This window comes from Exophiala xenobiotica, assembly GCF_000835505.1.
Source record: "Exophiala xenobiotica strain CBS 118157 unplaced genomic scaffold supercont1.3, whole genome shotgun sequence".
NCBI lineage: Eukaryota > Fungi > Ascomycota > Eurotiomycetes > Chaetothyriales > Herpotrichiellaceae > Exophiala > Exophiala xenobiotica.
The window spans coordinates 871,580-889,185 of record NW_013562492.1 but is presented as its reverse complement, the minus strand read 5'-3'; the positions used below and the strand labels follow the sequence as shown (position 1 = coordinate 889,185).

General features: G+C 52.1%; 7 protein-coding genes across 8 annotated transcripts; 4 read left to right on the top strand and 3 right to left on the bottom strand.

The window, feature by feature from the left end:
• Positions 1–738: 738 nt before the first annotated feature.
• PV05_04528 (uncharacterized protein) lies at positions 739–4,404 on the top strand. Its single transcript, XM_013460936.1, has one exon. The coding sequence runs from the start codon at positions 745–747 to the stop codon at positions 3,751–3,753; it is 3,009 nt and encodes a 1,002-aa protein (XP_013316390.1). The 5' UTR covers positions 739–744; the 3' UTR covers positions 3,754–4,404.
• On the bottom strand, positions 3,555–4,597 carry PV05_04527 (3-hydroxyanthranilate 3,4-dioxygenase 1). Its single transcript, XM_013460935.1, has 2 exons — positions 4,374–4,597; positions 3,555–4,317 (listed from the first exon to the last, which is right to left on the bottom strand). Exons 1-2 carry the CDS (start codon positions 4,397–4,399, stop codon positions 3,768–3,770), a joined length of 576 nt encoding a protein of 191 aa, XP_013316389.1. The 5' UTR covers positions 4,400–4,597; the 3' UTR covers positions 3,555–3,767.
• A 149-nt stretch (positions 4,598–4,746) lies between these two features.
• PV05_04526 (18S rRNA biogenesis protein RCL1) lies at positions 4,747–6,678 on the top strand. The gene has a single exon (XM_013460934.1). It carries the CDS (start codon positions 4,799–4,801, stop codon positions 6,008–6,010), a length of 1,212 nt encoding a protein of 403 aa, XP_013316388.1. The 5' UTR covers positions 4,747–4,798; the 3' UTR covers positions 6,011–6,678.
• Positions 6,679–7,039: 361 nt separating this feature from the next.
• On the top strand, positions 7,040–9,402 carry PV05_04525 (uncharacterized protein). The gene is made up of 3 exons (XM_013460933.1): positions 7,040–7,672; positions 7,722–8,265; positions 8,359–9,402. Exons 1-3 carry the CDS (start codon positions 7,292–7,294, stop codon positions 8,811–8,813), a joined length of 1,380 nt encoding a protein of 459 aa, XP_013316387.1. The 5' UTR covers positions 7,040–7,291; the 3' UTR covers positions 8,814–9,402.
• Positions 9,403–9,483: 81 nt separating this feature from the next.
• Positions 9,484–10,834, bottom strand: PV05_04524 (uncharacterized protein; the record flags this gene model as incomplete). The annotated part of the gene is made up of 2 exons (XM_013460932.1): positions 9,484–10,292; positions 10,558–10,834. 2 exons carry the CDS (start codon positions 10,832–10,834, stop codon positions 9,484–9,486), a joined length of 1,086 nt encoding a protein of 361 aa, XP_013316386.1.
• An 857-nt stretch (positions 10,835–11,691) lies between these two features.
• On the top strand, positions 11,692–15,322 carry PV05_04523. Of its 2 annotated transcripts, none has more exons than XM_013460930.1 (6): positions 11,692–12,111; positions 12,654–12,875; positions 12,928–13,426; positions 13,477–13,828; positions 13,877–14,096; positions 14,145–15,322. In XM_013460930.1, exons 2-6 carry the CDS (start codon positions 12,710–12,712, stop codon positions 14,831–14,833), a joined length of 1,926 nt encoding a protein of 641 aa, XP_013316384.1. In that variant the 5' UTR covers positions 11,692–12,111; positions 12,654–12,709; the 3' UTR covers positions 14,834–15,322. The 2 variants fall into 2 exon arrangements, with proteins under 2 accessions (XP_013316384.1, XP_013316385.1); XM_013460931.1 differs by lacking the exon at positions 11,692–12,111 and adding an exon at positions 12,354–12,475.
• PV05_04522 (uncharacterized protein) lies at positions 15,309–17,047 on the bottom strand. Its single transcript, XM_013460929.1, has 2 exons — positions 16,705–17,047; positions 15,309–16,638 (listed from the first exon to the last, which is right to left on the bottom strand). The coding sequence occupies exons 1-2, from the start codon at positions 16,831–16,833 to the stop codon at positions 15,418–15,420; spliced, it is 1,350 nt and encodes a 449-aa protein (XP_013316383.1). The 5' UTR covers positions 16,834–17,047; the 3' UTR covers positions 15,309–15,417.
• Positions 17,048–17,606: the final 559 nt, after the last annotated feature.

Here is a 17,606-nt window from a genome sequence, read left to right as displayed (position 1 = left end):
AGCGATGGTGCAGGTAGAGAAGTTGAGAAGAGCAACAGTAATGATGAGTCGTGGTGCTCGGCTCAGTTATCACAAGCAGTCCGTTATGGAAGACAGAGACGCCTCATTCGAAGTGGTCATCGTAACTTCCGTTAGATGTGAACTGAAGTATGAGCCGCGTTGCAGAAACATGAGAAACCATCAGGCAATGAACTGTCGAAACTGGAAAATCAAGGCACCCCTCCCACCCACAACAACAAGAACAACAACGCCTCCCCCAGCCACCAGTGGGAGGCCGGGGGGTTTCAACATCATCACATATCGAGTTCATTGGCAATGGCGATGTCACCACAACGGCCTGGAGTTCATTTAGCCTATCGCTTGTTTATGGGCCTCGAAACGGTTTCGATTCTTCCACGTCCTATGATCCTAGCAGATATATGTCCAGTATGCGAAAGAGGCCAAGACTGTGTAGGATTTGTTTGTGCCCAGGAAATCGCGAAGATGTTTGGTTACCCTCAAATTACCTGCTTACCTTCTCTTCAATGATATAAAAGTGGGTATGATGATGTACTGCTCGCGTCCTCCATGAATAGTACCACATGCAATGTTTGCTTAAGTAGTTTGCGATGGGAGGTTGTTGAGATACGAAACTCCTGAGAACGAAGAAGGCTTTAAAGCGGCATGAAATTTCACGCGAACCCCTTCGACAATTCCACGCGTTCATTACCACGGCGCGTCACCCTCAAACATTGCAATGCGGTGATGCGGCCAGGCTTGAGGTCTTTCAAAAGCTGGGATCTTCGCCTGCTTGGAACTCTCATACGACCCAACAGCCATCCTACCCTCCGAGCATTGCCACTCCAGCGCAGCGGCCCCTGGCTCGCGTCATGGCGCCTCACAGAGGGACAACGGAGAGGAGCGAAGACCACCTCAAGGAAGAAGGTCAGGGAGTTGCAACAAGGGGCAATTCAGGGTGAAGCCCTGCCTGAACTGCCCGGCGATGACGAACCTCAATATCCTACCCTCCTGCAGGGCGTGAAGAATAATATTGCCAAATTTGACAACTGCGTTCTCCTTACAAGAGTTGGTAACTTCTACGAAATGTATTTTGAGCAAGCAGAAGAGTTTGGACCGTTGTTGAGTCTTAAAGTGGCCTACAGGCAGACGAAGCTCGGTCCTGTGGCGATGGCAGGCTTCCCCTTCTTCCAGCTGGATCGGTTCTTGAAGACACTGGTTCACGATCTGCACAAATATGTTGCCATATGTGAGGAGTTTCTCATCCCTGTCTCTAGCAAAGTCAAGTCTGGCGGGCTGAAGCATGACAGACGAGTCACTCGAGTGGTCACTCCAGGCACATTGATTGATGAAAAATTCCTCGACCCGTATGAGAATAATTTTCTGCTGTCAGTACATCCAGAACCAGCCCTACACGCCGATGGTGATAGCCACGAAGTCCATGGTACGGATACTGAGCAGCATGTTGGGCTTGCTTGGTTGGACCTGTCTACCGGTGACTTCTTTACTCAGACCATTGCCCGCAGTTCTCTGTCATCGGCTTTGACTCGAATCTCTCCGCAAGAGATCATTCTCCCTTATGGCGTGGCAGAAGATGTAGAGAATGAAATCCAACAGATCGTCGGACATGACCATCGGCTGCTCACATTGCATCAATCAGAGACTCAATTCAGTTCGATGAATGAGTGGAACACTATGTTGGTGTCTGCGGTACAAGATGATGCCGACACCATTTTCAAACATGGAGAGAAGCAAGCCGGTAACCTCTTGTTGGACTATGTTCGTCTTCGGCTGCAAGGACTACAGCTGCGACTGCAGCCCCCTCGTCACATAGAGCTTCACGAGATTCTGAGCATAGATCGAAACAGTCTGCGTGGACTGGAAATCCTTGAAACTGCAAGAGACGGTCTCGGGAGAGGCAGCCTATTTCATGCTGTAAAGAGGACAGTCACAAAGAGTGGCTCGCGTCTCCTTCGAGACCGCCTGACATGCCCATCTGCCTCTCTGCCAGAGATCAATGATCGTCTGGATCTCGTTTCAGCTTTCTTCGAGTCGGAGGAGCTGACAGAGTCATTGGTCTTCAGGCTACGTCGGACTTATGATGTCCAACGGATCGTGCAGAAGTTTGCACTCAACAAAGGCGATGCAGACGACATGCTGTCGCTAGCGAGTGCGATTTCTGAAACTGTCTCGACCCGTGATCTTCTGCAGTCCGCCTTTCCAGCAACGGAAAGATCCCGGGCCAGTATCATTGAGTCAGAAAACCAGATCAAACCACTTCAGAAGCTCCTCCAACGATTTGACCTGGACGACCCTGTTGAGCTTCAGATCCGGATCGTCTCTGCCATTGACGAAGAGGGACTGCAGCAGAAGCATCGCCTGGAGGAAGATGAAGCAGCCAGTGTAGCGGCATTAGCTCATGATGTTGTCCTTCAAAGCGCACCAGAGGAGCTCGAGTCGATGCCAAAAGCTGTCAGGTCCAGAACCAAGTCTGAAGACAACAAGGATGACATTGTTTTGGAAGAGCCTTGGATCATGCGTCGAGACGCTAGCGACATAATGCTACGTTTACATCAGGATCTTGATGGTTTGGAAGCCGAGAAAGTCGTTCTCGCCGAAAGGCTGCGGAACGAACTTTCAGCACCAACATTGACGCTCAAATCAACGCCGGGGCTCGGCTACATCTGCCACATCCGAAGCGCCAACGGCTTCAACAGAGATAAGTTGGAAGCTTTGCAAGCAAGGATGGTCTCTTCTTCCAAGAGCACGCGGTCGTTCTACCTGAATGACTGGACCCGGCTGGGCCGCAGAATTGACCAAGCCATTTTCAACATCAGAGACGAAGAGAAAAGGATATTCGCATCCTTGCGAGAAGACGTTATTCACAATCTAGTCAAATTGCGTCGCAATGCAGCAGTCATGGACGAATTAGACGTGGCTAGTGCATTTGCTACAATGGCCAAGGAACAATCATGGGTTCGTCCTGTACTCAACAATGGCACTGAGCACAAAATCATAGGAGGACGCCACCCGACTGTCAAGCTAGGTCTGGAAGAGCAAGGCCGGTCATTCGTCAGCAACAATCTTGTTCTCGACTCCAATGAGCGAATCTGGCTTGTGACTGGGCCCAACATGGGCGGAAAGAGCACGTTTCTTCGACAGAATGCCTTGATCACGATTCTCGCTCAAGCGGGTTCGTATGTTCCAGCCACATATGCGGAAATCGGGCTTGTGGACCAGATCTTCAGTCGCATTGGTGCTGCCGACGACTTGTTCCGTGACCAATCTACCTTTATGGTGGAGATGTTGGAGACGGCAGCCATCTTGAAGCACGCAACGCCAAGGTCATTCGTGATCATGGATGAAGTTGGACGCGGGACTACTCCTGAGGACGGCACAGCAGTGGGATACGCGAGTCTTCACCACCTGTATTATACCAACAAGTGTCGGACGCTGTTTGCGACGCATTTCCACGCTTTGGCGGATATGACACGAGACTGGAAGCAATTGGCATGTTACTGTACGGATGTGCTGGAAGAAGAGAATGGGTCTTTTGCCTTTGTGCACCGACTGCGAAAGGGTATTAATCGACAATCCCACGCACTGAAAGTGGCCAAATTGGCTGGTCTGCCCCCAAGTGCACTGAAAGTCGCGGAAGATGTTCTGAAGCAGCTTGCTGAAGAGCGGAGTAATCTACAGGCGAACACTATCCATGGTCAGGAAAAGGACAAAGCATCCACAACGGCAATTGAGTGACTTAGACCAATAGGTCACTCGGGAGGGAATCTCGGCGGCTGTTGTATCTCTCCCTCTGCAGGTTTTGAGGTGGCCACTGTCCCGCAGTTCTTACACGTTCTGGCGTCCATGTCGTTTTCGAAAGCCAATACACCCTCTTTGATCTGCGTGCCCAGATCTGTCAAATGGAAGCTCGCCTCGTGCACGATATTATGACAGTTCTTGCAATACCACCGCATCGTGTCGACTGAATCTTCTTGTCGCGGCTGCTCCAGGACCACCCCAACTGTATCCGCGAATCGGACGGGATTATGAGGAGTGTTGGCGGGTAAGAGGTACAGCGAATTCTCATGGATGGGGATGTCTACTGGGGTGTGAGGCGACGTTGATGTGTCCATGGTCTTGAGGAGCATGGAACCTTTGTGCTGGTAGAAGAATTCTGGAGTGGTGTTGATGTGGTAGTCTGTTCGAGCGTTGGGCCCGCCGACGACCATGACCGTCAGGCCACCTGAGGAGGGTGACGAGGGATGGTAGACGCAGTAGTTGTTGATAGGAGGTTTAAGGAGGTGAGAATTGTCTTTGAGCCTGGAAGGCAGTCAGTCTGCGGGCGTAGAATAGTGTATCAATAGAACAGGACTTGCCATTTGGGCAGGTTCAATGCGGCCATGTCGATTCTCTGTATCGTCGATGGTATGACGGAATTGTGGAAGAAAGTTATCTCGCTACTCCAGACGTTGGCTCAAGCAAAGGATGTTCTCGAGACTAGAGGCGGTATATAAGACTTTATGACTCCCAGGAATCGATTACTATATCTTGTGCTGCATCTCGACTTACAAATGCGTCGTGGACCGCAGACAAATCTGAGGGTCGTCGGATGATGCACGACGTCAGTCCGTCAATCGCCGTTGCGTCGGAAAAATTGCTGCAGATTTGGCCGTGCGGAGAAAAATTTTGTGCAAATGCGGAGAGTCGGCGGAAGGAATCTTCACATATTGATCGATTCAAGAGACATTTCGAATGAACATGCGGTGGTAAACGACTTCGACGCAAGACTCATTCGACAACAATGTCTACATCTCAACCTCCTCTCCGCTTGTCGTCCCACAAGTCTCTAACTTCGCGACTCGTCCTTTCGACTCTCCTCGGCCGCGCCGTCCGCATCGACCAAATCCGCCCTGACTCTCCTACAAACCCCGGTCTTGCGCCTCACGAAATCTCCTTCCTGCGCCTCCTCGAGGCCGTGACGAATGGCTCACACATCGAGATCTCCTACACGGGCACTGTCCTGCTCTACAAACCGGGCCTGATCACGGGCTCTGCCGCGGGAAGCGGCGCCTCGAGTGCCGGCGTCCTACGACACGAAGTTCCTGCGAACAACACGCGCGGGCTGAGTTATTTCCTCATACCGATATGCCTCCTCGCGCCGTTTAGTAAGACCAAATTCAACATCCTGTTTACCGGGGAGGGGGTGATTACGAGTTCAACGGAGCGGTGGGGCGACATGAGCGTCGACGGCGTGCGGACCGCGATACTGCCCATTTACGAAAAATTCGGGATCGAAAGGGACATTGAATTGAGAATATTGAAGAGGTCGAACCCGGGAAGAGGGGGCGTGGGTGGCGCAGGGGAAGTCCAGCTTGTGTTTGGACATCAGGTCAGGCTACCCAAGACACTGCACTCTTTAAGTCCCGGGAGGGTCAAGAGGATTCGGGGCGTGGCGTATTCTACAGGCGTGAGCGGGAGTAATAATGCGAGGATGATCGAGGCGGCGAGGGGCGTGTTGAATCAATTTGTGCCGGATATCTACATTTTCAGCGATATGGGTGGTGCGAGTTTGGTGCCAGATAAAGGAAATCCAAATGCGAAGAGAAAGGTCGGGCTGGGTTTTGGATTGTCCCTTGTCGCGGAGACGACCAGTAGGTGTTTGTACAGTGCGGACGCGGTCTGTCCGCCGGAGGGCGGGAGTGCGGCAGAGGACGTGGGACGGATGGCCGCGTTTCAGTTGCTTGAGAGTATTCAACGAGGTGGGTGCGTCAGTCTGGAAGCTTTCGAGACCGTGGTCACTTTGATGGCCATGGGAAGTGAGGATGTGGGGAGAGTAAGTTTGGGGAGAGATGTGTTGGCGAATGAATCCAGCATTCGGCTAGCGAGGGATCTGAATGCTTTTGGGGCGGCCGGCTGGGGAATCAGAGAGGCGGATAGTGAGAAAGCGGAGGGACAGTTGCTGGTCAGTATTGTGGGGAGAGGTGTTGGAAATGTCGGTAGGAAGATTGGGTGAAAGAAAATGGAAGGACATCAACAGGATGTCAAACAGTCCAAACGGCAAGGCTATGATTGCTTGGAAAGTCACCGATGCTGCCGTCGGTCTCGCAGCCTTGCGGATTACAGATGTCTGCCGAGAACGTCTCTGATATCGACTGAGAGCGGCCTTCGACCACACAACCAACCGTCCGAGTCGACAAAGGCACCTAGGTACAAGGTACGCCGGGATCCCCGAGGAACAAACCAGCAGCAGCCGCAGCCCGACAGGCGAAGCCTTGTACAAGAGCGGCACCTTGAAAGCCCGAGGCCGAATGTGCACAACTGAGGGCCATCAGGTTCACAGAATATGCAGAAGGAATCGGACAGCCAATGATGAGTCTGTAAAAAGACTGGGCTCCGGATTTGTCGGAAGCTGTTGATCTGTTGGTGTCGACTCGGCTGATCGTCACACGACCACAAGCGCTTTCGAGATAAGCAGTGAGAACACGAGCAGTCAGTAGAGTGCACACTACCTATCTAGGTATGTTGGCTGTGAAGGGCCTGTGCTCTTTGCCCTCATGTGTCGACGAAAAGACAACATCAACCAGCAGGATGACGAGCGACTGTTGGGAAGAATTGGCTTGAATACCTAATGATTAATATGCCATCGGAATTGGCGGAACGACGGACGTAGGAAAATAAGAGGAAGTTGTCTCTATGTGGATCCTGGTTCTATCATCCATTTTGTCACTCGATGCTTTCTTTCTTACTTATGTCGTGCTTGTTCCTATCTGCAGCCTCGCTCTCCCGGCGGTCCTGAGGTAATCATGGTCCGCTTGTTATTCGATTCGAGCACACAAAGCGCCACCGCTCTGTTCATTAGCTTCGCCCATACGTGCCTATTTACCGAATGTGGTTGGGTTTATGCAACTCTTCACGGAACGCTTTCATCCCATTTGCTTGCTCGTGGGACCTTTCACATCATCTGCTGACCGAACAACCGACCAACGGACCAACGTATGCAAATGGGAGGCTCTCTGCTCACTAAATGACTCTAGACTTTATCGCCGGCTCCGTGCTTAACTCATCTTTTTTCTTGAAGCAGTCATGCCCGTCCGAACCCCCGCAGTTTGTAAACTGATGATCAATGTCCCTGCCTGTCCGCATCCCTGCGCTTGATTTCTATATCTGATTACCTATCCTTATCTTCTTTGGTGTCGAACTTCACGTACAAAATCTGCTGTCACCAATCCCTTCCACGGTCCTTACCTTGGTTGCCAGCTTTTCCTCGCGGCAGCAGGAGGAACACATACTCAAGATGGGGGCAGGCGCATTCCTTGAGCCGCTGGTAGTGGTGGGATTGCTCTTTGGTGGCGCGTGGATCAATCGAACCACTGACTACACGTTTTCTGCGAAGAAGACTCGTTGGGATGAACGTTTGCCCGAGGCCCAACGAATTGAAACCGACGTGGACCTTGACATCGAAGAAGCCCGTCTCTCACAAACCAAGAGATCCCTGTCGCCGTCTCTACTACCTTCGCAGGAGAACAAATGGCGCGAAAGAGAGATCAGAATCCTGGGATATCGCAAAGTCATCGAGACACCCAATACCGCTGTCTTCCGCAACCGCCTGCTCAGCAGACTTCTACACAAGTTTCCCTTCCTGGTCGAAACATGGTACTGGGCGCTTATTTACTGGGTAAGAAATGGGCCCCACAAACGGAGTCACGCCGATCTGACATACGCAGGTCTACCAACTCGGTCGAGCATTCACGGCCGTCACCCTCGTTCAAGGTACAGTCCACGTTGCGCGCCGACATGCGCTTGAAGTCATTGAATGGGAGAAACGCCTGCACATCTTCTGGGAGATCCCTATCCAGAAATTCTTCATGTCCTATCCACGGCTGATGATGTACATCAACTGGTTATACTCGTTCATCCACATCCCCGGCACCATCGCATTCCTGGTCTGGCTGTATTACTACACCATCACGAACAACCGCCTTGTTCAACACAGGGGGAGTCGTCCGCTGACTGGTGGACAAGGTGGTCCAGGCTCGCCACCTGGACCGTGGCTGTACGAAGCGCGAAGGCGGACCATGGCTATCTGCAATCTGCTCGCATTTGTGGTGTTCACGCTCTGGCCGTGCATGCCGCCAAGGTTACTCAGTGATCCGGAGTACAACGGTCCACAGGCTGAATTGGCAAAGAGTTATGGGTTCGTTGATACAGTGCATGGCAAGGACGGCGCGAGTAGCGTCTGGACGCAGAACAAATTCTGCAATCAATATGGTACGTTTCACACTACCCTAAACGTTGAAATCCGGACACGCGAAAATGAAGGTTGTGGTTTGGATCCATGACTGACGTACTTGTGCCTTGCAGCTGCAATGCCATCCCTGCACTTCGGCTATTCCTTACTGGTTGGCCTGACCATCATGACCATTCCGTTAGCTCCTGAGCATCGCCGCTCGAAAGCGATTCACTTACCTCTGTTCAACAACTCGCATCCTGAACTGGCGCCTCAGATTCGCTTGCCCAGCACACGCCGGCTGGCTTGTCTGACCATAGGCTTCATGTACCCGTTCGCCATCCTGGTCGCGATCGTGTCGACGGCGAATCATTTCATCCTGGACGCTGTCGCGGGTGCCTTAATCTGTGGTATCGGATGGAATACCAATGGCGTGTTGTTGAACTTGTTGCCGCTGGAAGATTGGTTCCTGTACGTGGTGAGGATTCATAAGCCTGTGCAGATGCCGCTTGAGGAGACGAGGGCTTTCGTATGGAAAGAGAAGATCGAAGGATGGGTGCCGGAAGGGCTGGTGGTGGTTAACAGATGAGATTGTTTCTCGTTACCCGTCAAGACGATGTGTCGGACGTCCTGGAGCCCCTTACAACTCCGCAGATTCTCGTTGTGAGCCACCAACGCTGAGAGCTGGCGAGGCTTGAAGGGCTACTTCTGCTCGACGAAGGACCGATCTCTGCGCTACAGAGACTCGACCGACACCAGAGGTGCCCATGTTTATCCATTGCTCTATCTCACGAGCTTCCCTCAAATGGCTCGAGGATACAACGTCCGCCCAGATCGGTATTTGTGGCAGACGACCGGCATGAGTTGGCTTATGCAGGAGGAGTTCGCCATCGGAGCTATTTTGATCTGCGAGACAGCCAATCTAGACGACACAATCCCGCTGCAGCTAGCCTTAAGCGTTGGTAACAACGTCAATTGTTCCTGACAGAGCTGAGAGTGTCTCAAAACGAGGTTGGGAGATTAAATGTTCGAGGATGGTGCTGCTGCTGCTGATGATGATGATGATGATGACATTACGAAACTACTACGAACCTATCCCTTGCAATTGCATTATGGATGGTGGTAGAGTAAGCATGCATTGCATTAAATTGCTTAGACAGTATTTAATCAATCTCTCATGTTGTACTATTTCGGCTCCCCTGTACTAAGACTGCGTGTACGCATGATATGATATGAAGTCGAGTGGAGTGGTATTTTGTTCAGCCAGGCAGTTCCGCTACGCGACTTTGAGCTGGGAGTTCTGCCACGGAGTGATGATTTGAGACTTGCCAGGATGACGGGCTTCGGAATCCGTATGTGGCTTCCTCGGACAGGTTCCAGGGAGGAAGACTCGTGTATGAGTTGTTGTTGCTTCTTTCGTGGGGCCTTCCAGTGCACTGTGGGATCTCAACCTTCTGCTCTTTCCCTCGTTCTTGACGTCTGCGTCGATATCTGCGTAGCAGCAGGAATGCTGCGACTGCGATGACGGCGGCCGTAGTGCCGCAAACCAGGCCGATTATCAGATTGAGCGTCTTGCCAGATATAGTTGGTTCGCTTGATGTTCCTGTTTCTTGACAGTCTGGGCAGGAAGAGGGCCGGTCGGAGGCAGCTGCACCGGTCGAAGACGGTGCGCTGGTTGGACTGGGGGAGGATGAAGTGCTAGTTCTTGAGGACGGGGTCGCATCAAAAGTTGCAGCAGTATTGGTAGTGTCTGCTGTCCTGGTTGAACTTTGTACTGAGCTGGCAGAAAAAATGCTGCTTGTAGTTGTTTCAGGGGCGGAACTCGTTGGGCTGGATGTTGCCGCTTTGGAGGACGTGATTGAAAGACTCGATGGTATGGTTGTTGCAGCCTCGGAGGACATGCTTGAAAGCGTGCCCGCAGGGACGATGGTGAAGTTCATCGAGTAAGCGATAGCATAGTCGGTCAGATCATCCATAAGCTCTAGATAGAAGCCCGAAGTGTAACGAAAGGGGAAGATGTTGTCAGGAAACGTCAGAGGACCCGCGAACTCGTCGAGGGGTGAAGTATCTATGGTGCACATAATTAGTGGTATTCGGGCAGGAGGTGGAAAGACGACGATTCAAGTGCATCCGAACCCGTAAATAAGGCTGCCCAAGGTAACCTTGGTTTGGCGGAAACAAAGGGATGGAGTCGAGCGTACACAGCCGTTATCTGCGAACTCATGAGGCAACGGCTTGTACTTTTGACGGCCCTGTGAACCAGCAACGCTCATAACGGCGCAAGTCATACTAGGACGGGCAAGAGGGAATTGCAGGATAGGGATATGCTCAACTCAAGAGGATGTAGTTCGTATGGGTGCATTCGTCGTAGCAAAGTATGAGATGAATGCCAGAGGAGACGTTCATGACCCATTCGAAATTCGGTGTAGAGCCATATTCGAATGTGTAGGTCATAATGCCGTCTGGAAAATCTCCTTGGTTCGGAGGAAAGACAAAGTAATTCTGAGGTCCACTACTCGAAACTGATCGCGTCGGTTGTGAATGAGTTATCAGGAGGAGGGTCAAGGCGAAGCGTAGTCGGAGGAAGGATGAACTTAACGCGCAGGGCATGACGACCGGTCGCTGAAGAGAGTTGACGGTGGGATGAGCTTCGGAATTGAGAAGTCCCAGATAGCCAACAAAGTGAGAGTGCCAGTAATGTCGAGATTAGGAGCGATGGAGAATTGGACTGCCATGACTGCGCTGTCCAAGTCGTTGGTAGTGTTGGAATATTCAAGACATGACTCAAACGTGTCGTCAAGTATCAAGGCGCAACTGACAAATTCTTGTGCATAGTGTGTGGACGTCCTCGAAAAACGGAGGAAGCTCCTTTTCGGTCGAGACAACCTGATCAGTATTCTGTTCCGCGTGGTTTGGACGATACTTGGTTGCTTGGTACACGAGTGCGGGTTCTAGCATAATGTGGATCTAACATCGACGAGGAACCGTATTTGGGCATTTTGTTGATTCAGCAGAGTCTTCGGAAGGTTGTGGGCTTGATAGGACAACATTGCATCGAAGTTAGAATGATTGCAAGCTTCTGTCTTGCTACGATGCTGGCGTGAAGGCCGGCTGAGCTCCGACCGCCTGGTTAGCAGAGCACCGAGGGCCGGCTCAGCAAGTCCGGGCAATGTTTGCTCTGCCGTGGTTGTGCAACAACGCGTCTTGGCTCCATCCGCTCCGATGGACCTGATGAACTCGTAGTGTTGAAAGAGCCCTGGCCACATATGCAACTCAGCAAAGTCGGTAGACTCGGTATGGAAGCTGTAAACAACCATGGTCACCTGATCTTGGGAAGGAAGTACGGTGAAGCACATGATCCAGCGTGAGAATCTACACTATTGTTAGTGTGCGTCACCGAAGCTTTCCGGTCAAGCGGTCACGAGCGGTCTAGAAATGATGGTACCATTTTGGGCGAAACAGCACCGCCTTGATTGATGTTTGATGAGATATCTGTCGGGGAACTAGGACACTCACCTGCGCTCTCAGGCATGATACTTTTGAGAGCCAATGACCTCAGATGAAAAGGTGAGAGCCCTCAGGCAGTCACTTCCAGCGGCCTACCTTCCTCTTCGGAGATGTCGGCGAAAGAAGGAGGCTTCACTGGTTCGGCAGACACAGTCAATCACATCCCAGCCATCTATTTACGCAGGTCGTGAATGAACTGCAGCCATCAAAGGTTTGATTCTGTGGCGAGCTGTCTGTGAAGTGAGTGTACCTGCAGCATCAAGAGCATTCGTTGCCTTGCTGTTCAGTGGGCACTGCTATTGTCTTGTCGCGCTCTTCATCCTCACCACGTTCGCCAATCAAGCTGAGGTGGCCCTTCGTCAGAGGACATTCAACTGTGAGTAAGTCTTCATTCTCCTTGCATTAAATACACAAGAAAGAGCAATGGTCGGTCGAAGACAAGACATCTTGACAGCCCCAGCCCAACTGCTTGAAAGCTCTCTCGATCTGAAATGAACGCGGCTTGGCAGAGTGATTGAGAGGCAGGTCGATGAAAGGCGGTGATTGGCTGCAGGTGGTTTTCTCTCCAAAGTCTTAGTTGCGTTGCTTCTCTCAATTCTCCTCCCCCATCATTCATTACTGCCGTCACTCTTGCCCGTCGGTCGGAGTCGCTCACACTCTTACATCTTCGCAATACCAACACCATCACAGTTCTTGTCGCATTCGATCCAGCACCATCATTGTCATACTGAACAGAGTCTCTTGGTTTGTGCTCCCTCCTGTCTGGCCCAGATCCACCAGCCGTGCCTGCGCCTGCTTTTGTTGTCGCGTCATCTGTCCCAGCTGCCCAGCACCGATCTGACTGCCCCACGACTTCAACCCATTCGTATAGCTGTCTATCAGCTTCGGGCAAGGCTCTGTTGCTAACTCCTTGTCCCGCCAGACTCTACACTCCGATCGCGCAACGCGTCGCTTCAATCAAGTTGTCTCATACTCAACATGGATACCGAAACACCTGCTCAAACCGAAGTCCCAGTCAAGGTGACACAGCCTGAAGATAATGCTCCTCCATCTCTGGCTGAGCCAGCTTCGGGCCCGGTTGCCGAGATGTCGGGAGCCTTGCCTACAGAGCAACCAACTGAGCCAAAACCAGCTGAACCGACAGGTAAGTAGGGAACACCTATGTAGCGCTGTCAGCGAACTGATGACCTCTGAAGTGGAATCTGCGAACAATGCCCCTGAGTCAGCTACTGAGCCACCCAAAGAAGCCGAACAGCCCGCTGTCGACACAGAAGCCGCAGAAGCCCCTGCCCCTGCCCCGGCTACTGCTGATACAGAGATGAAAGAGGCGGACGAGACGGTGGCTGCAAAGCCAGAAACAAACGGGACCCCTGCTGATAAGAAACCGTCCTCTTCCAGGAGAAAGTCATCTGGTATCACTGAGCACAAGGGCAAGAAGCTCAACAAGAAGAAGTCCATGCCCAAGATCACTCATACAGATGCCAAACCTGGTGAATATTACTTTGCCAGACTGAAGAGCTACCCACCTTGGCCATCTATCATCTGTGATGAGGAGATGCTCCCAGATATTCTCCTTAGCACTAGACCGGTTACCACCAAGAAAACCGACGGTAGCTACAATGAAGCATACGCCGATGGTGGAAAGAAAGAACACGAACGAACATTTCCTGTAATGTTCTTGCACACGAACGAATTGTAAGTTGATTCCGGTTTTGCAAGTAGCCGCTGTTGCTGACGACGTTTAGTGCCTGGATCCACAACACCGACCTCACCCCATTGAACCCAGAAGACTGCAAGGATGTTCCAGAGAAGGGCAAAGCGAAGGCGCTGCTGGCAGCATTCCAAGTTGCTGCCGAGGGGCACGACCTCGAATATTTCAAGAATATGCTCCATGAACACAACGCAGCAATGCAAGCCGATCTTGACGCAAAAGAGGCTCGTGAGGCCGAGAGGGCCGCAAAAGCTGACAAAAAGAAGCGCAAGAGCGAGGTGAAAGCCGACACAGACGTTGAAATGGAAGATGCAGAAGCTGCACCCAAGAAGTCCTCCAAGAAGAGAAAGAAGGAGGTCGACAGCGATGACGAGGAGTCTGAAAAGGTGAGCATTTCCCCTTTCTATGACGACATGATCTGATTCTGATCGTAGCCTGCAAAGACCCCTAAGACCACCAAGATCAAGTTGACAACCAGCAAGACTCCTAAGACCGAGGAGAAGAAGCCCAAGGAAAAGGCTCCCAAACCCAAATCTGAGAGAAGAAAGTCCAAAGCTGCGGCAGAGGACGAAGAAATGGCCGATGTTGCTGAACCAGAACCAGAGGAGAAGCCCCTGGATCCCGTCGAGGCACGAAAGGCTCGTGAGAAAGAAGGTGAGCATATTTTGTAACAATGATAGTTCTGCGATTGACTTGCTCTAGTTTTGTTCCTTCGACATCGCTTGCAGAAAGGTTTTCTTTCCCGAGATCAAGCGCCTCAAGAGGAAGAAATGCCACAAATGTCTAGTTTCATCAAGAAGCTCGAGGGATACACCGATCTCGAGGTCAGCATCATCCGACAAACCAAGATCAACAAGGTTTTGAAAGCTCTCATCAAGCTCAATACCATCCCGCGCGACGAAGAGTTTCAATTTCGGAAGCGCTCGCTCGAGCTGCTAACTCAATGGAACAAGATTCTCGGTGCTGAGCCACCTGAAGCTGAAGCTGGTACAGACAAGGAGGCCAAGGCATCACCAGCCACAAACGGCATCCATGATGAGAAGACAGAGGAAGACACGGCTGAAAAGGCTGGGGAGAAGGCTGAAGAGAAGACTGAGGATAAGACCGAGGAGATGACTGAGGAGATGACTGAGGAGATGACCGAAGAGAAGACCGGAGAGAGCACTGAAAAGCCGGCCGAGGCTGCTGAGACTACTGAAACAAAGCCTGCCACCGAACCCGAGACTGAGAAGCCTGTGGAGCTCACCGAACCAGCAGCCGATCCAGTAGAGACGGCTCCAGCTGAAGACGCACCAAAGCCCGAGACGACTGGTCCTGAAATTGTGGAAAAGGCGCCAGAGTCGGTTGAGGCTGCTGCCGAAGCTAATGAGGTCGTCAAAGCCACCGAGTAGGCAGGTCTCATACGACAGGATCCGATGCCGATTTGGGGTCATGAAGAAAGCATGACGGTGATCGGAGGCCGGATCGCGTCGAGATCCGGGTTCGTCTTGGGAGACAGGGTTGAATCTGGGAGAACCTCCAGGACGATGCGCGGTGTCGAAACACGAATGATTCAGCCATGGTACTATTATTTGCTGTGCACACGAGCTTTCCTTATCGAACGACATAAAGGAACATGGAGTGACGAATGTGGGTTGCTGATCTTGGGGTTGCTTGGAGGCAAATGAAGCAATTGGGGACTTGTGGTTTTTCATTCATTCCTTAGGGGCCCTGGCAAAAGCATAGAAGCTTGCCTATGTCTCATTGATGCAAGTTTTGATGGCTTTCAGGCCTTCGATGTAAAGGGCGATAGAGAGAGTGAGCATAGGTTTGATTACGGAGAATATTTTAGGAAAAAGCAGGCTGAATGGAAAACTCCAAAACAGCCGTTTTTGTCTCTGTTTCGTGTGGCGCTCAAATTGAATCCGATTAATCTGTTGTACATATAGAAACGTGCTCGGCTTGACCTAAAGCCCAACCTGACAATGGGACGCTTTTATAACTCACCGGCTGGGCTGTCTCCTTCATCGTCCTCAGGTAACTCGCTCAGGCACGTATCAATCAGCGTCATGAGCTCGTCGACGTCGGGACGTTCGGAAGGTTCTACCTGGAGGCAGCGCCTTACCACCTCCCTCGCCGCCGGGTGAGGGTATACCCTCTCGTTTGACGCCTGCGGTTCAGGATTTGCATTCCCATTCACTGACGATTGTGTATTCGAGCGTGACGGTGCTTTGCCCTTATTTGCATTGCCCTCGCCAGGCCACCGCCAGTCACCGCCCAGAACACAGATACTCAGCGACCCACCCGTTTCGTCGCTGCGGGCTTCAAACGGCGATTTGCCGATCAGGCATGCGTACATGGTGCATCCCAATGACCAGATGTCAACTTTCGTGTCGATTACGCTGCCTGTCTTGACATCGAAGAGTTCCGGTGCGCGGTATGGCATAGTCGAGTGCTCGGCTGCGATGTCCTGCACGGCGATGGCCTGCGAGCGAGATGTGATGGGTGTCGGGCTAGGCGCGAGACTGCCCAGGTCCATGAGGATAGGTGTGCGGCCGTCGTCGGATAGCATGATGTTGCCGGGCTTGATGTCACGATGGGCGTATGCGCGCGCGTCGCCGGGCTTTTTGCCCTCCTGGGCGCGAGTGATTTCGTCGTCGGGCATGAGTGGTTGTTCTTGCTCCTCTTCGAGATCCTGTTGATGTGTCTGGTCGGCTGTCATTGTCCGTTTTTGGGCGCGGGCATTCCGCCGTGCGGCGTCGGCGTCTTGGCCGGCTGCTTCGTCGCGGACGGCTTTTGCAGCAACGCGGGAGGGAGTATCGCGCACGTGGTATTGGTGCATGGCTTTCAGAGCCTTGCAGACACCCAGGATGAGTTGCATGAGACGTTGCTCGCCGAAGCGTGTGTGGTTCACGAGGTTGGCATTGATCATGTCCTGTAGGTTGCCGCGGCGGTAGTAGGGGAGGAGGATGTATACTGTTTTAGAGGTGGAAGAGGCTTCATTGCCGATGCCAGAGACCTTTGTGCTGGAGTCGTTCTGGACGGCATGGTCGATGCTGTGGATTATGTTCGGGTGAGGTGCGAAGAGGGTGTAGGCTTCGACTTCTTTGAGCGCTTGGGATACGGATTCCTGGCCAAAGGGGCAGCGGATCTTTTTGAGGGCGTAGAGTGCTGAGTCGGACGTGTCTTGGACTAGGTATACGTAGGAGAAGCCGCCCTGTAGAACAAGGTGTTAGTTGGGCAGGCGCAGTTGGAGATGTCGTAGGACGTGGTTGAGGCTTACTTCGCCTAACAGTCTGAGCATTCGAAAGCTCCTGTTGTTTATCTTCAATTGCGGAGTGCTCGGAAAGCAGCATACGCAACTCCCCAAGGAGTAGAAAATGTCCATGAGTGTTTGCGCCATGGCTGGCATGTGCAAGACGGTCGGACGTAAGCAGACGCAGGTAGGAGGACGGCTGCAAAGCTGGGGAAATGCGGAATGTTGACGGGGCTGATGCGACCGAAGGTAGACGAGCGGCAAGAGGTAGGCGTGAGTATGGGAGCGGGAGCAGTCTCGTTCGTATCAAGAGCGAATGTAGATTCAATTCGAGGTCATGTTGATATCGGTCGGCAAGCAAAGACGTTGCCAGATGCATTGGAGGCCGGATATAAGTAACGCGAGGCCTGCTCAGGTGAGATTAGGCTAGTGAGGCTTAGGGCAAGGCTGGAACGTGCCCCCATCGTTCCCCTTGGGGCCCATCAGGGCCAATCGATGCTCTATCATGCTCACTCACCCATGCGTGCCCATCATCATCTCTATCTCGTCCATTGTCGTCCACTCCTGTCCATAGACCGAGGCTCAAATCTCTACCGCATTATGGCACTCGTGCAAAGAAGAGGTGCAAAATATGCCTTTAGACCCGCTATGCGATAAACGGTCGCTGTGTGAGGTTTCTTTTTGAGAGTTTGATGGCTCCTTGATCAATGCTCAAAACGAATTCTTTGCTGCCCTCAGTCCTCTTGCCTTATGGCTTTTCATATGTTAGTGAAAGCTCTTGATCTCTCTCGGTCGCAAGATGAGCCAAGATCCTGGAGGCCATTTGTTCTGCGCTTCCTGCAGCATCTCCTTCTTGCATGGCTGGTCTATCCGACATGAATACTTATATCCGTGTCCTCAATGACAACGCCGAGCTATCTATCCGTGCA